The sequence below is a fragment of the Pelobates fuscus genome, chromosome 13 (assembly GCF_036172605.1).
Source record: "Pelobates fuscus isolate aPelFus1 chromosome 13, aPelFus1.pri, whole genome shotgun sequence".
In the NCBI taxonomy this organism is placed as follows: Eukaryota; Metazoa; Chordata; class Amphibia; order Anura; family Pelobatidae; genus Pelobates; species Pelobates fuscus.
This window is the reverse complement of record NC_086329.1, coordinates 96979681-97002189: the sequence shown is the minus strand read 5'-3', so window position 1 is coordinate 97002189 and position 22509 is coordinate 96979681. Positions and strand designations below refer to the sequence as shown.

The 22509-nt window shown below is 38.7% G+C and overlaps 1 protein-coding gene across 1 annotated transcript in view; it reads right to left on the bottom strand.

Annotated features, from left to right (window-relative positions):
- The window catches only part of VANGL2 (VANGL planar cell polarity protein 2), a 75592-nt gene that overhangs the window by 13764 nt on the left and 39319 nt on the right, over positions 1–22509 (bottom strand). The window contains exons 3-8 of the mRNA XM_063438920.1: positions 19414–19688; positions 18460–18580; positions 15553–16157; positions 12269–12405; positions 9134–9269; positions 5959–6190 (exon numbers count right to left, since the gene is read on the bottom strand). Of these exons, the coding sequence (XP_063294990.1) occupies positions 5959–6190; positions 9134–9269; positions 12269–12405; positions 15553–16157; positions 18460–18580; positions 19414–19484 (1302 nt within the window). The 5' untranslated portion in view covers positions 19485–19688. The remainder of the gene's footprint in view (positions 1–5958; positions 6191–9133; positions 9270–12268; positions 12406–15552; positions 16158–18459; positions 18581–19413; positions 19689–22509) is intronic.

Below are 22509 nucleotides of genomic sequence, written 5' to 3'. Positions count from 1 at the left end.
AAGAACCCCGTACTTTTGTCAGTGCTTTTACAGCCCTAGATAAGGCACAGTCTAATATAAAATGTGCCTTTACTAATCGTGTTTTTCACAGAGCCAACAGAGATAGGCTCTGTCTGGTCGAATGGTTTCATCATACAGAATAAATAGGGGCTGGACTCCTTCAAACAAAAATCTGAATTTCAGGGTCCTATATTCAAAGCTCCATTCTTTCCACCAGGGAGATGTTCATAGCGTACAAGAGGTTTGAGAGGTCAAACCAACTACATTTGTCAATTTGGTAAGCACTTCTTTATTTAACCCATGTTTCCCAGAAAAAGTGGGAGGCAGACTAACCCAGTTTTTCCAAGCATGGTGTCATAAGCTCAGATGCTTGGATTCTAAATACAATTCAAGGTTATCACATAGAATACATTTTTAACACTTTTCAAATGTCTCTTCCGCATCCTATAATTTTTTTCACTAAAGGACATATTTATAGACAAAGCGGTCAAAGAGCTCAAAGAACACCATTTAAGCAATTCCCACGTTTCAACCAGGTTACGTCAGCAACCTTTTCCTTATTCAGAAAAGAGGAGGAGGTAGGAGACAGGTATCAATCTAAGAGTTAAATTCCAGATATTATGAAATATGCTGATTGGTTTAATAAAATCGACTTTAAAAAAAATATAACTTTTAAATCTATTCAACACATTTCATCCTCTATTATTTCTCAGCTATAAACATGCATAATATGAGCCTCAGGGTCTTGTAATAAAATTACCGTATATACTCGAGTATAAGCCGACCCGAATATAAGCCGAGGCCCCTAATTTTATCCCCAAAAACTGGGAAAACTTATTGACTCGAGTATAAGACTAGGGTGGGAAATGCAGCAGCTACTGGTAAATTTCTAAATAAAATTAGATCCTAAAAAAAATATATTAATTGAATATTTATTTACAGTGTGTGTATAATGAATGCAGTGTGTGCGTATGTGTGTGTGTATGAGTGCAGCGTGTGTGTGCATGAGTGCAGCGTGTGTGTGCATGAATGCAGTGTGTGTGTGCATGAATGCAGTGTGTGTGTGCATGAATGCAGTGTGTGTGTGCATGAATGCAGTGTGTGTGTGCATGAATGCAGTGTGTGTGTGCATGAATGCAGTGTGTGAATGCAGTGTGTGCAGGGCCGGTGCAAGGATATTTGCCGTCGTAGGCAAAAAAAAAATTGCCGCCCCCTCCCCCCCCATATGTCCTGACTTCCCCTCCTCCTCCCTCAGTGGTCCTTACCTCCCCACCCCCGTGTTCCTTCACCCCCCCCCCCGTGGTCCTGACTCACCCCTCCCCTAGTGGTCCTTACTTCCCCCTCCCCTCCCATAGTGGTCCATATACCCCCCCTCCCTCCCATAGTGGTCCTTATCCCACCCCCTCCCTCCCATAGTGGTCCTTATCCCACCCCCTCCCTCCCATAGTGGTCCTTATCCCACCCCCTCCCTCCCATAGTGGTCCTTATCCCACCCCCTCCCTCCCATAGTGGTCCTTATACCCCCCTCCCTCCCATAGTGGTCCTTATACCCCCCTCCCTCCCATAGTGGTCCTTATACCCCCCCCCCCTCCCATAGTGGTCCTTATACCCCTTTTTTTTTGTTATTATTAATTTTTTTTATTATTATTATTATTTTTTTATTATTTCTTCTTATTTTATTTATATTTTTTTTTTTCGTCCCCCCTCCCTGCTTGATATATGGCAGGGAGGGGGGCTCTCCTTCCCTGGTGGTCCAGTGGCAGTTCAGTGGGGGGGAGAGGGGGGCTGGCAGAGCTGTAACTTACCTGTTCTGCAGCTCCTGTCAGCTCTCTCCTCCTCTGCGCCGTCCGTTCTGCTCTTCTGTCAGCTCCCACTGTAAGTCTCGCGAGAGCCGCGGCTCTCGCGAGACTTACACTGGGAGCTGACCGAGGTGCTGACCGGACGGTGCAGAGGAGGAGAGAGCTGACAGGAGCTGCAGGAAAGGTAAGTTACAGCTCTGCCAGCCCCCTCTCCCCCCAGTCTGTATTATGGCAATGCAAATTGCCATAATACAGACCTTGACTCGAGTATAAGCCGAGTTGGGGTGAAAAACTCGGCTTATACTCGAGTATATACGGTATATGATTTTGCTAAAGCATGATGTAAAGTTATGATTTTATTAAAGACCTGGAGGTGAGCATTATCCAATCCTAAATCTTATTCCCTCCTTTTTGTTCATATTTATATTATACTTTACAGTTATTTTTTTTTTCCCCCAATCAATTTATATACTTTTTTTTATATTATATATATATATATATATCCCCATTTCATTGGATTAAAACTTTTTTCGGTTGCAAAGAAAGAGGACTTCGGAACGTTGTCTGCAGTGTTTATAGTCTACTCTGAAATCTGACTCACTCATTTTTATGTCAGTTGACGCAATATTTAAATCTGTTTCTGTTAATTTATTCGCTTTGCTGCTAAATCTAAGTAAAGAAAGAGAAAAGCATAATAGTCGCCTCTGTGTCTTTAATAAAATAATTTTACGTCAGGTATTAGAAAAATCAAATAATTTGATTCGGCCCAGCATGCATCTGTCCAAGGGTTTGTTAAAAACGATGCCTTGCCGGCTAAAGCTAACCGAATTCTTTATCATTTACATGATGTGATTTATGGGGCAGGCAAGTTTCGCTTTATTTTATTTTTTAATCAGCTGCATATATGCAAACATGCTTGATTGGTGTTCATTATGTTTCCCGGCAAGGATCTGGTGCCATTAGGGTGAACCACCGATTGTGTTCGACATTAGCCAAGCTTTGAGTTTGCCAAAGCCTGACAATACCCGCTGCAGTGTGTGGTTTACCCTTTCACTTCCAGAGACATTAGGCTGCTCCGTATTAATATCAGTGGCCAATTGGAATTCTATATTAACCATTTTTTATATACAGTTACATTCTATCTTGCGGTTTATTCTGTTTCCTTAGCAGAACGTTCTTCTGTTTTGTTATATCTATCCATTTGTAAGACAAGAGGAAGTCTTTAAGGAAATGCATTCTCTGTAACAAGGTAACTTGTTTTCATAGGACTGTTGCTTTTTTTATTTTTCCACTGTGTGCATGTAAGTTGTGACTGTTAATCCCATATTCCAGTGAGTGTCCCTGCAACATATCACTCCCCCCCCCCTTCACCCGTTTCTCTTCTCTCTGGGAGACCTGGCAGCGATCATTCAGTTCTTGCAGCCAGGTCTCTAGCCCCCGGTGCTGTGTGTGAGGAGCAAGAGGTGGGGCCGGGAAGTGACATTTCCTGCCCTCACCTGAAGAGCACCCGGAAGATGAGGAGCTGCTGCAGCCTGGCAGACAGCACAGGTAAGCTCCTTATAGCTTTTTCTTTTGTACAACCGCATTGCACTCATCTCAGCATCCCATGTCTTCTTGCACCTACCTCATCTCCCCCTTCTCCCACCCCAGCCCCTTGTCTACCTGCACCCACCACAGCTCCTCCTACACACCACACATTGCCCCCTGTCTCCCCGCACCAACCTCAGCTACCCTGTACTCACCACAGCTCCCCCGCACTCACCTCAGCCACAATTCCTCCCAACACCCACCCCAGGATCTACCTATCCATGTACCCACCTAAGCCCCTATGCCATCTCCAACTACCATAGCTCATGTCCCCTCCTGCGCTCACCAGAACCTCTATGTCCCACCTCATACTCTGTCCAGCCCCGCACCCACCTCAGCCCCCCCACCTCAGTCCCCGTGCCGCCCCGCACCCACCTAAGGCCCAGTACTTGCTGCACCTACTTCAGCATCCATCTCCTACGCACACACTACAGCCACTATCTTACTTATACACAGTAGAGCCTCTATTATCCAAACACGCACACACTATAGCCCCAGTAACCACCAGATTCCTACTACAGATTGTATCCCACACACACTGCAACACAACCAGCCCTCTCCACATACTGCATTGCAAATAGCACCATTCATTCACACAAAAACCCACAAGGAGCCTCACTGTATAGACACAATCCCACAAGCAGCATCCCCACACATACAAAACCACATGCAGGGGGGGCCTTGATCACCCGCTGACTGAGGGCCCTGTGAGTGGCCAGTCCGCCCCTGGTCTCTCAAATAACAGTTGAGTTATATAAAAAAAAAAAAAAAAAATCGTAACACCAACTCACACATTTTTGGCATTGAAGGTGCTTCCATGACTCAAGCCTAAACAGTAATTTATTCATTTGCCATTTTAAGCAAAAATGCGTTGAAATAATCCCACTGCATAACTCAAATAAGCTCTACTGCATAATTTTACATTAATCTATATTAAGCCCGCTAAAGAAACAATGTCAAATAGTGGAGTAGTTAAATGGTTAAACCAATGATTTAACCCCTTTAGAATAGTTAAAGCCGACATTATATGAACCGCGGGCTGTTTAGGGTGCAAACCAAGATTAACCATGTTTTCTACAGGAGCCTGGGATGATTGGTTGCAGGAGCTCATAATAAAATCATGAAAAGAAAATGAACAATGAAATCCGCCATAATTGCCGCCATTGAAATTAGAGTTAAGTGTTTATAATCTCCAAATTTAAAGGTCTCCGTGCCTTCCGGTGTGATTCATTAAAAGCTTTAGGGTGTGATTGTCATGTGTAGAACAGATGTGCCCGAGACTGCATAGACACAATAATCAAATATGTATGAATGCATCAATGTTTTATGAAGCAGGCGTGTGCATGGCAGAGCAGAGTCTGGAGTCGAGAGACTAATAAGCTCCGGAGCTGCCAGGCAATTTTCGAGCCAAAAACAAACAAACAAAAAACACCCACAATGCTTTAGGATAGTGAACACTAGATGGCGACAGAGTCGTCTTTTTGCATGCTTCAAACAGGGCAAATCGTATTACAACCACGGTTTAGGAAGGTTAATAATGCACATAAGCTTAACACTTCTTTGGGAATGTTTTTGTAGGCCAGGTAGAAAAGATTAAAAGCAATATTTGTGGATGCCGGTGACCTAGAGGGCCCTTATGTCTTATTTTATCCATGAGTAATAAGAAAGATATATGTAGCAATAAACAGTGGATAAATTACATTAGTGCTACTATTTCAGATCCAGTTATCAACGTTAACAGAAAATTTCAACTCCAATGTACAAAAAAAAAAGGAAAGCAATGGGGCGTAGTATATAAGTGAAACTTGCAATGTAAACAGGTGTGGGGAACCTACGGAATTCTTATACACTGCCTTGTCACTGCAAAAGGTAAGGTATCGCTCTAACGCATGCAGAGTTTTTCACTAAACATTGAGTTAAAAGCTAAATGGATACTTTGAGTTTTGGTGGATAGTACGAGTTGTAGCTGCATGGCCAGCCTGCACACAGTGAATTCAGAAATAGGCAGTCTGTGTGTGGAGAGGAGATCTTTACATGTGTAAATCTGTTAGGCATGCCAGCTACACATTTCTAGCATTCCTAGGGATAGCACACTGATTGGTTAGATCGGAGTAGATGTGGAAAGCACAAGAAGCAGCAGGTAAATATGGGGAAAAAAATCCTTTTTTTTTTTTTACCTGCTTTTTTCAGCCTGCAAAGTAAAGCAACGGTCTTATTCATAACCATTGTTTCAAAGTGATGCATGCTCCTTGAAACAGAATATCTAGACACGTAAGCAGAATCTCAACCCATTCAATACACACTGGTCATGGAGCAGGGTATTATTGTATGTGTTTTGGTCTAGCAGTTCAAGGTTTTAAAAAAAAGAGGTTGTAATAATACTTCCTGCTACAGGCTAGCATCTACAGAATGGAAGGATTACACGATTGTTGGCCTTCATTCTTGCTCTGATATCTTAGGCACATAGCTGGATGGATTGATTAATAAATGTTAGAGTTTGATTTTAAGGCTGACTTGGCAGTGCTATATGCTTAGAAACTCAAAAAGATAAGAGAAGGTGTTCTCAGCTAACCTTTGGTGTCATATCGTGGGTGATACAGAACTCTAGATGTTGGAGAATGCTCTCCATAGAGTGGTATGGCTGCTGTTTCGTGGTACGGAGGTATTTCTGCATGGCCCTAGCCATGGAAGCGAAGATTGCTTGAGCAGCCTCTCTGGGGTCCATAATCTCACGGGGATTCTTCTGGTCTTCTTCCTGAAGTCGTTTAATATGTGTGAAGGCTTCTTCCACAGCCACAACCAACCTAGAACAAAAAAAAAAAAGACAAGTTCATTGTTACAATCTCATCTGAGAAGAAAAGATCATCACAAAATGAAATAAATAAAAATTACAAAAACGAGAAAAGTCAATTGCAAGATGTGATGATGTCAGTCAAACAAAGGTTTCTAATAACTTTTATAGGGGAAACCAACCCAATTATTTTGAAATAATTACAGTACAAAAATAGATAACTTTTACCCAAGGCAAAGGTTCTCTTCCAAAAAACAGATTAAACATTCTAGTAAGCATGCCGGATTGCATCAGATTACATAACTAGAGTGAGCTGAGGAACCTACCACTGTTACATAGTTGTAAAGAGACTTGCATCCATCAAGTTCAGCCTTCCTCACATTTGTTTTTTTGCTGTTGATCCAAAAGAAGGCAAAAAAAAAAAAAAAAAAAACATTTTGAAGCACTTCCAATTTTGCAACAAGCTAGGAAAAAAAAAATCCTTCTTGACGCCAGAATGGCAGTCAGATCTATCCTTGGATCAAGCAGTTATTACCCTACATTGAAAGATTATATCCTTGAATATTCTGTTTTTGTAAGTATGCATCCAGTAGCTGTTTGAACATCTGTATGGACTCTGATAAAACCACTTCTTCAGGCTGAGAATTCCACATCCTTATTGTTCTTACAGTTGTTAAAAAAAAACAAAAAAAACAACTTTCCTTTGGCTTAGACGAAATCTTCTTTCTTCCAGTCTAAATGCATGACCTTGTGTCCTATGTAAAGTCCGGTTTGTGAAGAGATTTCCACACAATGGTTTGTATTGGCCCCGAATATATTTGTATAAATGTTATCATATCCCCTCTCAGGTGACGTTTTTCTAAACTAAATAGGTTTAAATTTGTTAACCTTTCTTCATAGCTGATCTGTTCCATTCCTTTTATTAATTTTGTAGCCCGCCTCTGCACTTTCTAGTGCCATAATATCCTTCTTTAGAACAGGTGCCAAAAATTGCACAGCGTATTCAATATGTGGTCTTACCAGTGATTTATAAAGAGGCAAAATTATATTCTTATCCCGAGAATGAATGCCCTTTTTCATGCATGACAATACCTTATTGGCCTTGGCCACTGCGGATTGACATTGCACATTGTTGCCTAGTTTGTTGTCTATAACAATTCCCAAGTCTTTTTCGTGTGTTGTTATCCCTAATTCGCTTCCATTAAGTGTATACGTTGCTTGTGTATTCTTTACGCCTGTCTTTATTGAGCTGCGATATACCACTCTCTAGAATTTTGGTGGGAACACACTTTCCCTACAGTGGAGATACGGTTTTAGTTAAAAATGTGATATACCGTAGCCCCCACTAGAAGAGTAAAGAAAGAATAAAATGAAAGAAAGAGGGGTAAAAAAATACTAAGGGAGATTTGTTTGGTTATATATTACCATGCCTATATATATATAAAAAAAATTCTAACATTTATGGTTTTAATTTCAACTACCCAGCTGTTCTGAGACTACTGAAGTAAATTTTCACTTCCTCATTATTTGACCCGCTATTTAAATAGAGAATGACACTTCGTTGCTCAGATTACCCCTGATAGTTCCCCGATGACAGTTTACCCTCCAGGCCAACACAGGCATGGTAATCCCAAAGAATGCAGTGTAAATGGGATAGCCTTCAACACAAAGACAAAGAGACAGGAAAGAGAGGAAGGTAATTTATTAAATCAGAAACTTTACTTAAAATGAATCCGTGAACTTTTAATTATTAATAAATACAGATGGATCATAGAGAAACTAAAATACAGAATGTTTTCAGAGATAAGTATCTATTCTCCACGATTGCAGCAGCCGAGAAGGCTAGGGGGTAATAAAAAATGTATTTTTTTTTTTTAAAGTGTCAAAATGTGTTTTTCATTAGGACTACTATGATCCTGTAGCAGAAGATAACATCAAAGGGGCTGTCATCCACTTAGTTTGACTTCCATACGGTGTTCCCAGGAAATGGGAGGTGATCCATCAGCACTTAATTTCATAGTGGCGGCCACCTTATTTGGCCATATACGTAGACACAGGCGAGATACAAACACGCACACTATAGGAAAAGTGGACAAGTAGTGGGTCTGTGTTTAAGGACCTTTTGTATTGGCCTGATTTCATACTTCGGTCGTGGCAAATCACCTGCTGGAGTGGTGCAAGTTCATGGAGTTTATGCATTGACAAAGCACGGTAAACCCTAAACACGGGTTTTCTGCATCTTCTTCAATAAATTATAACGGCCCACGGGTGCACTTGTTCTATTATGTCTTCGTTTGTATTTACATAGGATGAGTAACAAATATTAAATCATATAGTCTACATTCTGGCAGAGAAGCACAGCACTTGAAGGAGGAGAAGGGGATGTGGCAAAAAAGAAAAGAAGAAGAAGATAAGAGAAGTCTGATTGAGAGGGACTGGTAAAGAAGGGAGGAGGGCAGGTTATGTAGAATGGTTTGTGACTAAGTTGGTTCTCATGAGTTTTGAGAAATTGTGAGGAAAATAGTTAACTGGTACCATGGAGACAGCATCAGTATAAAGATTAAATAGCATAGTCAGCATTTATAGCTGGGACAGAATTACAACAACCCACCTTAATTACCATTTCTACAACTGTATGAAAAATGGGTGGTCATCGAAAGGATGTTGCTTTTACATTTTATTGCAGGTGGGATTTATCGAATCTGCATGAATCACTGCCGAAAGCAGGAAACGTATGAAGCCAGTAGACCTAACATTTATCTGGTGTATTATGAAAGCTCTCAAATTTACATGTACTTTGTAACAGTTGGACAATAATCTTGTAGGTGTCCCTGCAATGTCTTGTCATTGGTTCAGAATTCCTTTACTGCAACAAGCATCAGAATGGATATAGAACTCAGTGTTAGGAGGAAGCCCTAAAGCCTAATACACCTGCCTACAAGGTCACGGCTAATACCTGGCTTTCCGTTTCCGCACTCTGCGCTCATGTTCAGCTTCTTCGTAGTAGTATTCGTTGTGACTGTTGTCTCTCCTCCTGGCGGCTGCAGCTATGACGGCTCGGGACTGCCCAGTAGAGTTATTGGTGGTATTTTCTAAAAGTAACACATGATCACTGTTAATTAAGTGGTGTGGTTCTGTTCAAATAAAGCGTCAGAATGAAAGAAAAGGAAGTTAATGCATGCAGCGAATCACACACACACACACAAAAAAAGAGAATTAAAAAAATACAAAAAATAACTAATGGCTTAGACAAAAATGCCTGCGGTCATACTACAGCTACCATGAATACCTATATATGGACTCCGATTTACAAGTTGCAGGGTCCCACTAAAATTCTAATCAAAATGTTATATTTAATGAAAATGTTAAATTAAAAAAATAAATAAAAAGCATTTGTGTTTTTTTTTTTTTGTTTTTTTTAAATTCTAGTTTCACCAGTTAGAAAACACAAATGTTTTTAGAAGTGATAATGTAGCAAAAAATGAATTTACTAAAGTCCGAATTCAAAGTGAATTTTAAATGTAAAGCCAAAATAGTTGAATTCGATAAGTTCTGCTGGTTGGCTCCTTTGACCTCAAATTTGAAAATCACTTTGTAATTCTATAGTGGTACAAATTATCACCAGGCACCAAAACAACTTCATCTAAATGAAGTTGTTATGGTGCTAGGAGGCCACCGGAGGCACTCTTACCTCAAAGGGATTCATCGTTCTTTAATAGTTTAACCCCTAAGTTTCTTCCAGCTGCAGTGTGAACTCACCCCCTCCCCAGATGGCAACTGACATTAACAATTTCAGTTTCAGGAAGTGGGGAGTGCCGCCGGGCAGTGGCACTACTGATTGGCTGAGAGCAGTCAGCTCCCCATTCACAAAACTGGCTTGAGAAAGTCAAGTTTCTTTCCATTTTAGGTATAGTTGTTTTGGTGCCTGGAGTGTCTTTTTAAGGACAATGTTACAAAATAAAAGAAAAAGTATTGTTATCTAGTTAATTTTTTCGTGTGTGTGTGTGTGTGTGTGTGTGTGCAGTGTCTCTGTTATATCGTATTAGCGTGAAATGGGTAGCCATCATGAGGCAGATGGTAACAATAGGACAGAACCTTTTGCTCCCAGAAATTGCTTGCTTAATTTGCTTTGGACACAGTTTATGCCACGAGGATAGCATATTACAAGAGTAGAATCATTTTTTTTTTTTTTATATTTCTGTTTTAAACCCAAAACCACCAGATTTTGTGATGACCTGATCTATGTGATCAAGGACATTTTAAAAGGATATGAGGATTTAAAATTATCCAGCATTTGTTCATCTTAAGAACAACAGAATGCCAACTAAATTGTACTCAAGCTATTTTTAAATTTGTTTCATTTGGTGCACCGATATTCATTTCAGAATTGTTCAACTGAACCCAATTAAACAAATGGAATTGTAACTAAATTTGCCTGCTATTAAAAATTTAAGGCATAGGGTAATTTAAGAGTAGGTTCTGGGTGGAGGATATGGGTGTGGGGTAGCTTTACAGAGACCTTTAAAGGCAAACGGAACACTTAATCTTAATGGGTGCAGTTGCCCTGTAGTGTTAATCTTGCAATCTGTAGTTTCTACAAAACTGCAAGGTTATAAAGTTTCCATTGCAGGGTTAAACACACTCGTAATGGAAGTCTTCCTAACGGCCATTAGAGGTGTTTACCCTGTGAGAACCGAGTCAGAGTCTGACCTCTATCAAATGCTGCTCTTAGAGAACATTTGGTTGGTGTAGTGTAGGCTCGATTGAGCAGGGTCCTCTTCAACCTACTGTTCCCGTAAGTTTATTTGTAATTGTCCTATTTATAGTTAAATCCCTCTCTCATAATATTGTAAAGCGCTACGGAATCTGTTGGCGCTATATAAATTGCGATAATAATAAAGATTTTTTTTTTTTAATACCCCTGGTCTCATTTCAACAAATGGCAGCTACATGGAAGTGCAAATCTGGTAGAAATAAGCAAATCTGCCTAAAATTAACAGCTGTAATGGTTAAAAGAAAAAAAAAAAAAAAAAAAAAGGAATTGTGACCATGGTACAGAATGCGGTTTATGTTTGGTTGCCGTTCGGCATTTAATGAATAGGCCCTCCAGTTTCCATTATAAAGTTTTGCTTCACTGTAGCCCACGGAAGTCTCTTTCTCGGTCAGGAAGTTCTCAGAAATGGGATTTAACAAGAAAACTGGAGGGTGGTTTCTGCTATTTTGAAGAAATGAGTGGTGAAATGGTTAAACTAAAATAGCTAATTTAAGAGCAACCTGGAGCTTCCGAGTATGTGTTTCAAATCTGTGGCGTATCCCTAAGACGCCCTCATACAAGTTAGAGCACAGCTTTGATGTTCCAGCTACACGCATTTTGATATTCAACTCACACTGCCCTAAAGGGGCAGATATATTTCAGGAGGTGGGTTCAGTAACAGCCATAAAAAGGGACATTCGTTCCCTGTGGTTCTTTTTTTGTGCAGTGAAAAAAAAATAAATAAATAAAAAAAAAAGAAAAAAAAAGTATTTATTTCTGTTAATACTTTGTAGATGTTCTTGAGGTCAAGATGAAGTAGACGTCGTGCACTGCTATCAAATCCGGAGACACTTAATTATGGTGTGCGTCTGTGTGTTAGTGATATATTTATTCTTCGGAGATCTGAGATGTGTAAAATAATGAAAAATATTCTAGTTTGTCAAAACAAACTTTCCCAAAAAGTAAGATCACAGCCAGCATTTAGTACTAAAACTGTCAATATTATCGGTATTTCATTCAAAACACATGCTCCAAAGGACATCGTTAAAATTTAGAAAAATCTTTGGTCTACTGTCACCAAGACGTCACTACACACAGATATAGAAAACAAGCAAACAACAGCAACACCAAACGAAGAGAAGGCAAAACAATTATTTTGCAAATGCTTCCTCTGGCCATCATTTTATCATTTTCTGTAGATGATATAGACAACCAGAGGAGACCCAGACAGGAGGCAATTCACAGGGTATTTGACGGATACTAAAGGAAAGAACAGAGGACAAACGTGGTATCAGACAGGAGAAGTCTTGGCAGCCCATGGTAAGAGCAGCATCTCACCCTCTCCAAGGGAGTAGACCTTGAAGCCAGACATTTTCTTGGACAGGATGGATTTTGGCAGGTTCAGGAGAGCAGGGTTGTAGACAGGGAAGTCGTGATAATAATTTTCCAAAATCCATACGGCAACTCGCTGAATACTGTGAGAGGAAAACAGATAAGGGTAGGGCGAGGTACAGAGACAAAAAATACAAATATGAACAAAAATAATTGTGGGAAGAGGAAGGAGACACGCAAGGAGAATACAGGAGGAAAGCAAAAACATGGGGTTAAAGCAAGGAGGACACGGCTTAACAGATCTTGGGTCACACATTGCCAATGGTGAGATAGTGACTAAAGAATATCATGTAACGCTACACAAATTCTGTCATTTATAAAAACATAGGGAGCTCTAATGAAGTTGTCCAACGTCTTGTAAACATCAAGATTTACATCAATACTTCCTTGTTGATGCTCTTACGCCAAAGATGGCCAGATAAACCATCATTTTTTAAAAAGAGAAAGAAAAATTGATAGCAAATCATGGCCACTTTTTCAATGTCCGTAAAATATTTAGTAACAGTTAAAAGTCCAAGTACACTTGCATGTCAATAAAGTAGCATCTGTGGATGCTTCGCTAGTGACAGAACACTAGTCAAGAGCAATAAAACACGGGATACCTTGTATACCCATATACTAAAGGGTATTTAATCGTACAGCCTGGATCAGTTGTGACAAAGCTGGCCCTTGGGATTACGATGGAAATCTTGTACTAGGATGATGTGCATGGGCCTATAGATCCTCTGATCTACGACACATTCTTCTAGTACAGATTGCATTCGAGGTCCGCTTCTTGGCCAAATCTACAGGGCTAGCTTTGCTCCTATTGACTTAGGACAGTGGTTTCCAAATCAGTTCTCAAGTCTTACCAATAGTCCAGGTTTTGGCAGTATCTCAATTGTAATAAAACAGGGAAATACATAAATCCTGGTTTGTTGGTGGGCCATGAGGACTGGTTTGGGAACCACTGATCTAGAAGATTCTCAAAACAACTCTCTGGAACCGGTAACTGCTGTTCTAAACGAACAACTGTTTTAGGAGATATGTATTTGTTTAAGCATTTTTTTATTTTTAGTACTTGGTTTTTATACTATAAAATTATTTTATTTGCTTCCACCATTTAGTTAGAAATTTGCTTGTGTCAGAGTTTGTGATCTTTACCAATAAAATGGCAAGCTTAAAAAAACGACAGACCAAGCAATGTACCGTATGCAACATGCGCATTTTATGATGTAAGGTGGTCCTCTACACCGGTCTTCCTCCCCCTCCAGTACACAAATCTGAAGGAGGAAGCTGTACTTTCTCCTCTGTACACTCAGATAGTGCACAGCCTAGGCATAATATACACATCTCCACCTCCCTTTACTTTACTGTAATGGAACGGTTGTCACTCGCAAATTTTGAAATAGTAAATTAAAAGAAGCTGAAATACTTGTGTTCTCATTTTAATAATCAATTCCTCTCATCTTCTGCCATTAATGCCTAGTGTTTAACCACATCTGTTAAAGACCCCAGGCTGCACTGAACAGAACAGAAAACTCCTGATTGGATGAGCCACTCCCTGGTCTCAACTCACTGCAAAAGTTATCTTCAACCTGACTGGAGTGTCCATTCAACCTGCATGAATATCGTAAAGAGTGGTCATCTAGCCCTCCATTCTTTGACTTTAAGAACATATACATTTTTAAGAGCACTTTCTTGGTTCTCCCCCAACTTTTCACTCCCTTATGACCTCAATTTCATATATTTTTGGGGATAAACTTTTCAAAATTATTTTTTTTATAAACTTTAAAAATATATATTTTTTTTCAAAATAAAAAAAAAAAAAATATATTATACATAAAAGTGTATCTACAAATATTAAGTAATCTGAAAAGCTTATCCTAAAAAAATATGAAGATTGAGGCCTTCAACAGATATCTACTGACTGTGTGGGAACCTCATCATTAATAGATTGCCTTACCATAATTTCCAAGTAATATATGAAGATTGTAATCTTTCAGTGTACATATCATTAAAGTCCTACAATGTAAGTTTGCTGCAAGTATACTCAGACTTTTTACAGATACTGCACAAATAGAAACAGAAACCATTTCCCAACTTGAATTTTAATAAGCTCCACCTAGTTACTAACTTCACACAGGCAAATGTCAACCAAGGATCTTACAGGACACACACAAATGTTGATGTCTGTGATACAGACGTTTTAACAATACCTACGTATGGTTTGACCAAAATGATAGGACGTGTTCAAATAGCATGTATTCTTTAGAATTCATATAAAAATATATAGGTTCAGAAATGGTATATACTATATAAATGCCCATCCAATGTGTGGCGGACGGTAAGAACGTGATAAGATAATTTTTTACAGGGCTATCCTCAACACAACAAACTTAAAACAACCTCCTGATCAAGCAACTAGAACCATGGTACAATACTATGTGTCCCCTATAGATATAATATTGAATGCGAACACAAATTTATTTTTAGAACTAGCTCTCTCAATTTAAAAAGGTAAGAAACATGGGGGTGGAGGTGGGGGGACTAAGGTAACTAATAATCCTTTTTTAAATGGGTCACACACACACACAATCATATGCATGTGGAAATAGATATGGTGTAAAGGTCAAAATCCCCCGTTCATATGAGGGATATTTGGATGTATATTACAGATGGGCTTCAGATAGAAATAGGAAGCATTCAATTGGTTTCAGTGGTAGGGACAGATACTGAACTGTAAACACTACAAAAACACAATATGATATAGACAGAGGTAGATCAATTGTTAGATTAATTTTGTAGCAAAGAGTAGGTTCAGAGGTTTGAATCCTTGGCAACCACCAGGGTATCTCAGAGACCTAAAGTATTGGTACTAGATGTATATTTATAGACGTAAAAATACAAAGTAACATATATATGTGAATGACCCAGTTCCGCTCCCACACCACAGGATTCAAGTTCCAGATCAATAAGTCCGATTTTATTATTTTTGATATTCTCTACACTGCATATTTCCAAATATATTTATACACACAAACACACAATATTTTCTAAACCACATACAACTCAAGGATTCTGCTTTCCGTCACAATTCAAACAAACGATTATTGTATATTCGGAGTCAAACATTTGCTTTTAACTCTACATGTTTGAGATCAGAATGGTATATACATACATTGTCTTCCAGAGCCATATAAGCCAAAAATTAAAATGCAACAAGATTCACATGCAACAGCTTTTCTTACCTTAGGTGGCCAATGTTGTAGAATCTGCTGGCCCCATCTGTTGACCTCACTACCTTGATGGTGAACTGAGGTTGAAGTTGCCTCAATTCCAGCAGCACCACAGCCAAGTAGTGGACAAAAAGCAGAGCGTCTACTAATGATACTGCATACTGCACAATTCCCTGGTAGTTCCGTTCCCGAGTGTGGAGGATGCGGACCCCATAAAAAAGCCAGTAAGATACCACCAGCAAAAATATCAGCACCATAAGCAGTGCTCGGAAGACAAACACCCGTGGGAAAAAGGCTTTTGGCCTGCGGAAAAACAGTGCCCAGCTGCCCAAAAGGAGGATGAGGAGTTTGAAGGCCACAGAGATAAAAAGACCCTCACAGGCTGTCCCACAAGTTTCCAGATCTGACCACATTATTTGAGGCAGCAACATAAAGGCAATGGGTGTCAGGAAGGAGAGGAGAGCCAGTGCCCCACCGATAATGACCCCAAGGTGCCGAGAGCAGTCCAGCTTGGCACTGTCTTCCATGTCTTTTGTAATGCGTGTGATGTCATCATGAGAGATGCTGTGCTCAGATGTACCAGTGACGACTGTGGTAGTTTCTCCCCAGTTATCATCCTGAAATCCACCAAAAGACAGGGTAGATATAAAAAAACATTTTATTATACCACTCTCCCAATCCTTTAATTGAAAGAGAGTAACAATTTCATGACAATCAAAATAAATAAATAAATAAATAAAATTTATATATATATATACCGTATATATATATATATATATCACACGAAAATTCTACACTACTTTGTAACAAATGTCATTCACTGTATTAATCTAGATGTAAATAATTCTAAATGTAAATATTTCTTGGGCAACCTCAATTTCACATCTTTTTTTGTATAAACTTTTCAAAATTAATGAAAATATTTTTATAAACATTTTTTTAAAAAATGTAAAAAATAAAAAAAAAACTTTTTAAAAAATATATATCATAAGAAATAATTTTCAAAGTTTAGAATCCATATACTTAAGTAAAATTGTACTACTACTAAGAAGCTATGTTTACAATAAAAAAAGTGTTATTTGCATTAATAAAAAAAAACAAAAAATAATCAAATTAAAAAAAATCACTCATCTCACCTAATAAAGAAAAAATAATAATAATTATTGGCCCGAGGCTCACTCGGTTGCATCCTCGCACATTTTATGTCCAGAATAATAAAGAGCATTCTAATCAAACAGCTCACTGCAGGTCACTGCTCACTAAGTGCCCATATTTCCTCTACTTGGGTTTTCAATGAAGATTCACCTCCTGTCCTTGACATGGCTCAGCAGCAATGACATCACCAGGAACCAATTAAAATACAGGAACAATTATTCTGTCTACAGCATTCTGAATGCTGAACCCAGACCGAGCTCACATATGCGTTCTGGCTTCAGTCCAAGGGCACATCTCATTTACACACCCGACTGGGTAGCTCTGCTAGTTAATGTTGCACCTTGGCAGTGACAGTCAGACAAATGGTGCAGGAATCAATAAGTTTTCTTGTTAATTACCTCTGCAGACACCCATGGAAAATAGTTACCCACAAGACCTGGCAGGCATTCAGATATGGCATGGTAATGTCTTGGCTGGAGACGAGCCTCGAGTGCATTGCAGATCATCACCTAATCTGCATGCTCGAGGCTCATCCTCCAATGATTCAGGTTTAAACAGCAGTCCCAGCAAAAAGTGGTCAAAAACACTCTTGAGCTTTCAAATACATATACACACATACATAGCTCAAGAGTGTTTTTAACCACTATTTGTTGGGGACTGACTGAGATTTACACATACACACAAATTGGATTTCCATGTCAAACGAGAAAACATTTTTAAACTGTCCAGAAAGAGAGGGTTGTGTATGTAACCACTACACTGTCATCATGGTAGTAAATACTATGTAGGGGGAAGGGGTAGGAGTAGATACCAAAGTGTTGCAGACAAAATTGCCCCTTTTCTTTTTTTTTTTTAGTTTTTTGTTGGGTGGCCCAGTAATTTCTCATTTGGGTGCAAAAGAAGCAATAGACGAAAACATTATGTCATTTTTAGAAACAACGGATATATCAAGCTTTTTGTCACTTATAGCAGATCATTTTAGAACAATTTACCAAATACAGACATATCAGAAGCAAAAAAAAAAAAAAAAAAAAGTTAAGAACACATTGATAAATCTTCCCTTATACCTATGGTGTCAGGAAGTAGCTGAGAGTTGATCATTTCATTTTCTAGTGGAGGAAACTTCTGCTAAATAGAAATCTGACCTTGCTCAGGGTGTGTCACTAAAATGGTCAAGAAACTAAAAACAATTAAATGAAAATATAGGGGAACGCTGATGCCATGTTGTTCTGATGGCAACAATAACCCCCCCTCCCCCAAATGTTTGCTTGCTCACTATCCCAAATCCCTATGCACATTTACATTTTTACCATCACTCTCTTGGCCACTAAAGTGTAAGCTCACCTGCCACAGGCTCAAACTTGAATAGACATTGCAGTGATACTAAAAATACCTCCAGTTATTTGAGAGTGCACAAGTAGTTTTTTTTTTTTTTTTTATTGCATGTATTGGGGCTAATGTGTACTAGAATCATTGCTTTCGCCCAGATTCGCATAATTTATTCATTTTCATTGAAAGAAGGGAGAAAATCCTTTAAAAATTTTTTTTTTTTTTTTTTTTTTTTTTTTTTTTTAAATCAGAGATTGAAGATTTGAGTGGGACATGTAGTTATGCATTTAATTACATTTCAAAAGAAAATATGCAACCCATCCTAATATTTTCCCAAAACAGAATTTCAAATTAGCTAGCAAGTCTAAACACACTAATACGTGTAAGAAATACTGAGCTGAAACTACATTGCATTAAATACATAAAGAGCATTACCCTTTCTTCGCCTCTTGTGGACTCATTATCCAATAAGGGTTCTCCGGGGGCTTGTATAGTTACAGACTTATCTGCACGACTTCCTTCTCTGCTTTTGGAGCGATGCCGTTCTCTCCTATCTCTGCAACGATGTAGCAAAAAAAATGTTTTCAAACTCCATTAATAAAATGCACTAAGGAAGGCATACGATCAACATTGCATTAATTAGTTTCAGATTAAGAACTTTTAACTCTTTAATTTAAAAGTCAGATGTTTACCTTGGCCATTAAAAAAAAAAAAAAAAACACAACACACGCCAAGCACCATAACAACTACAGTCCTCTGATTTGTTATGGTGAAAAAAGTCCCACAGTATGATAAACTGTTTTAACATGGTTTAACTTACCTGCGCCTCAAGTAAGTTTTCAAACATTTAACAGATGATTGTCACCAGGGCTCTACTGGAACCAATACCACTTAAGTCGGTGTGTGTCCTTTTAAAGTGGAAAGAACTACCCTTTTTATAATGTTGAAAAGAACAGTTCAAAAACCACTTAAAACCCTGCAGCACTCAATGACATCAGGGGGAAAACAATGCTCTTCTTTGCCTATCCAGGAACTGAAATAGTGTGTGCATGTATAAAGCTTACATACTATATAAAATTCACACGAGAGGTACTCCCACAGTTCTGTAGCCTGTGCTGACTTGGTGCATTCTTGAAAAAAAAAAAAAAATGTAAAAAAATGTAAAAATCAAAACATCAACAACACCGTTTGGCAAGGTATTACAACAAATATACTGTTCCCCTCTTTTCTACACAATAGAAATCCATCAATTCCATATGATCAAAGATCTCCGCAAAAAAAGTTGCAGTAACTGGTGTGGAATCTTTAGGCTCCAACAATAATTATTTTTTGTAATTCTTTTTTTTTTTAATTTTTTTTTTTTTTTAAGGTCCCTGTAAAGGGTCATACCTGTGTTTACGGGAGCTCCTTGAGTGCCCTGATTTATAGGAATAGCCCGAGTACTGGGACTCGTTGTCCATGTTTTCAGAATAACGGCCTTTGTGGCGATCCACGGTTATAGATTTTGGTTTCCCAGACCCAGGAACTGAAGCCAAAACAGCTGCTGCTTCCTTCAGCACTGGCTTCTTCAGGCCAAAAGGCACCTTCAGAAAGTCAACTTTCACCTTGAGGGACTCTATTTTGATAGGCTGGCTCGACCCCTCTCATAAGAAAAACCACGATGTCTGGATTAGAAAAGGAAAAAAAAAAAGTTTGAATGAATTAAAAAAAAAAAGTTAATAAAAAATGAATTTTCAATTTTCTTCACACACACATATTATAGCAGATTTTTCAAATGTTTTTAAAACCGTAGCTACCTTAGCCACACCTCCAGTGGGTGCAGGACTAGGGCAATCCTGGGACCATATTTCAAAGGTAAACTGCTTGAAAATGGTTTAATACTGAATGAAGGGACAGTGCCAGGGAACTCTAGGCACTATGACCAATTCGCTGAGCTGAAATGATTATAGTGCCTACAGTGTCCATTTGAATGGCCTGTTTTTCCAATTTTTCTTTTAATGAAGATGCCCAGGTCTGTATAGTGTAAAGACGGCAAACATCAGCCTGTAGATTTGGAGTAGGTTTGTCAGAATTAGTACAGAGTTTATATACTACCCTTCTTCCCAGCTGTTGCTAGTGGTTGCTAGTGGTGCACGCCAACTCTGCAATGCTCTTTTAATAAACAAAATATAATATACAGGAGTGTAGAACAGAATAAAGTTAGTGACAAAGAAAACCGCAGTGAAAGATTGTCAAAAACAGAACACCACTTTGTTTTCACAGAAAATTCATATCTTTTTGGAGCAGTAGTGTCCTCTTATGTGTAGTGTATTGGTCTACGTTTTAGGGCAAGAGAGATAGCTAATGGTCGAAGTTGAAGAGACAACGTCCAGCAATGAGTGAGCAAGAAATAAATAAAAAATAATCTTATGAAGTTTTTCTCATTCGCTAGAATTAATAAGCCTTCCAGAGCTAGAATGGCAACGTGATTGTAGAATGCAAGTAGCATGTCTTCCTGCTTACTGTGATCCACCACAGGAGCCGTACTAGTGACAGACAGAGCAGGGACTAAGAGGAACCACCAGGAATAAGTCTGCATTCTAAATGTGTTTTGTAGCATTCTAACAATCTGTCAACTAGCTACGTAGAAATGCAATTATAAAGACAACCGATATTTATATATAAGAAAATGCACATAAAAAAAAGGCAAATACTATTAAAGCACTATTAAAGCACGTACACACTAAACAGAAATGGAACAGAGGAGTGACCCGGCAGGAAGAGGTATTGAGCTGACCAGGATGCCTGGCCCCTTAAATCGCTGCCTGACTAGTTCGTTTAAATAGCTTCTAATGTCCCCAACCCAGTGAGTGAAAACTCATTATCATGTTTACCAATCAGCCCTCAGGGCAACTTTCTGTTTAAGTTTCCCTCATGCTGAACATGTTTCCCAGATCTGTTTACCTCCTCATTCATCATTTCTCGCACTTTCAGGAGAGAGAAAATGAAGAGTGAAAAAAAAAAAAGCTAAATATTTTTATTTTGAAAGATACACCTCTGATACAATGATGGATCACTTGACTAATATAAACAAAGTGAGAAAAAATAAATAAAAAAAAATATATAAAAAAAACTTGTAGCTCGGTTTTACTATAGGACTATGTTAATTTATACATTGCAATGCTGTGCAATATATAAAAATTTTGCTAAAATTAAACACACACTTAGCTGCAAACTAAAAAAATATGGATTTAGAACACTGGTTGGAATAAGAAAATAAGATGGTTATTAGTTATAAAGAGTGAGTCATGTTATTTTCTAATAATTAAAAAAACAAAACAAAATAATAATTATTCACACATTTTGAATTTCCGGATTCATGGATATGCACGCACTCACAACCACACAGAAAAAATACATGCTGCAGTGTAAAATTTTTGCTCTTGAAATAAAATAAAATGTTCGAATGCAATTCACAATTTCACTTATTGGGATAGGTCCAAACTGTCCTGTTTTGCTAGAATACACGTACTGCGATTATTAATTTGTGAAGTCGCCAGTGGAGATCGAATGCGAGAGATTAGTACAATACCAACACTGGCGCTTAGTACACCTGTAACAGTACTTGTAGGGTACCATCTCCACATTAAGAGGGATTTTTGCAGAATTCCAAGAATGTATTTTACCGCGAACACAGGAGGCTTCCGCAATAAACACAGGAAAAGCACTACCAAACAAAGGAACTGCAACATTTTAGAGAGTTTTCAAAGCAGATTTCTTAAACTATGGCCCCTCAGATGCTGATGGCCTACAACTGTCAAAATTCTTTGAATGTGATAATTGCATATCATAGGGGTGGGAAACTGCCAGAGTTTTTTTTTTCTGGTCATCAATTTCGGGTGCAGTACTCTGCAATTTGTCATTACCATGGGGGTGCTGTTGTGCACTTTTTGCCAGTGACACTATCACCCAGAGGTCAGGGCACGCACACTTCCATTAAATAGCTTTCATGATTACATGTTTTTCAGTAAAAGCTTCTAACTTTCAAATTATCAGTGTAATAAAACCTTTAAAAAAAAAAAAAAAAAAAAACACTTAAGGGAAGAATGTTTGGTTCTTATTTGTAATTGTGTCCACTGTGTAACCCATTACAGTTGCACTTACAAATTCCTCATCATGTCTGTGTGCATACATATATCCCTCATTTTAGAACCTGTATATGCCCTTTTCAAATACCACCTTGTCATCTCCCCAGCTCCTAATTTCAGCATCTGATGCCTCCCCTCCTATCTGTAATAAGTGCCTCCGACTGCATCTCCCATCAGCCATGGGGACAATAGCAACCCCACTGCAAAACTGATGCTGACGCGTAGGAGACATCAGCGTAAGGTGACAGTAGAAGTATTAAATACAGGTGACCGTCTGCAGAGCCATACCACATTATCATCTGCACTACTACAAAAGACACAAGACGACAAAACACAGCCCAATGAGGCAGCTACATAG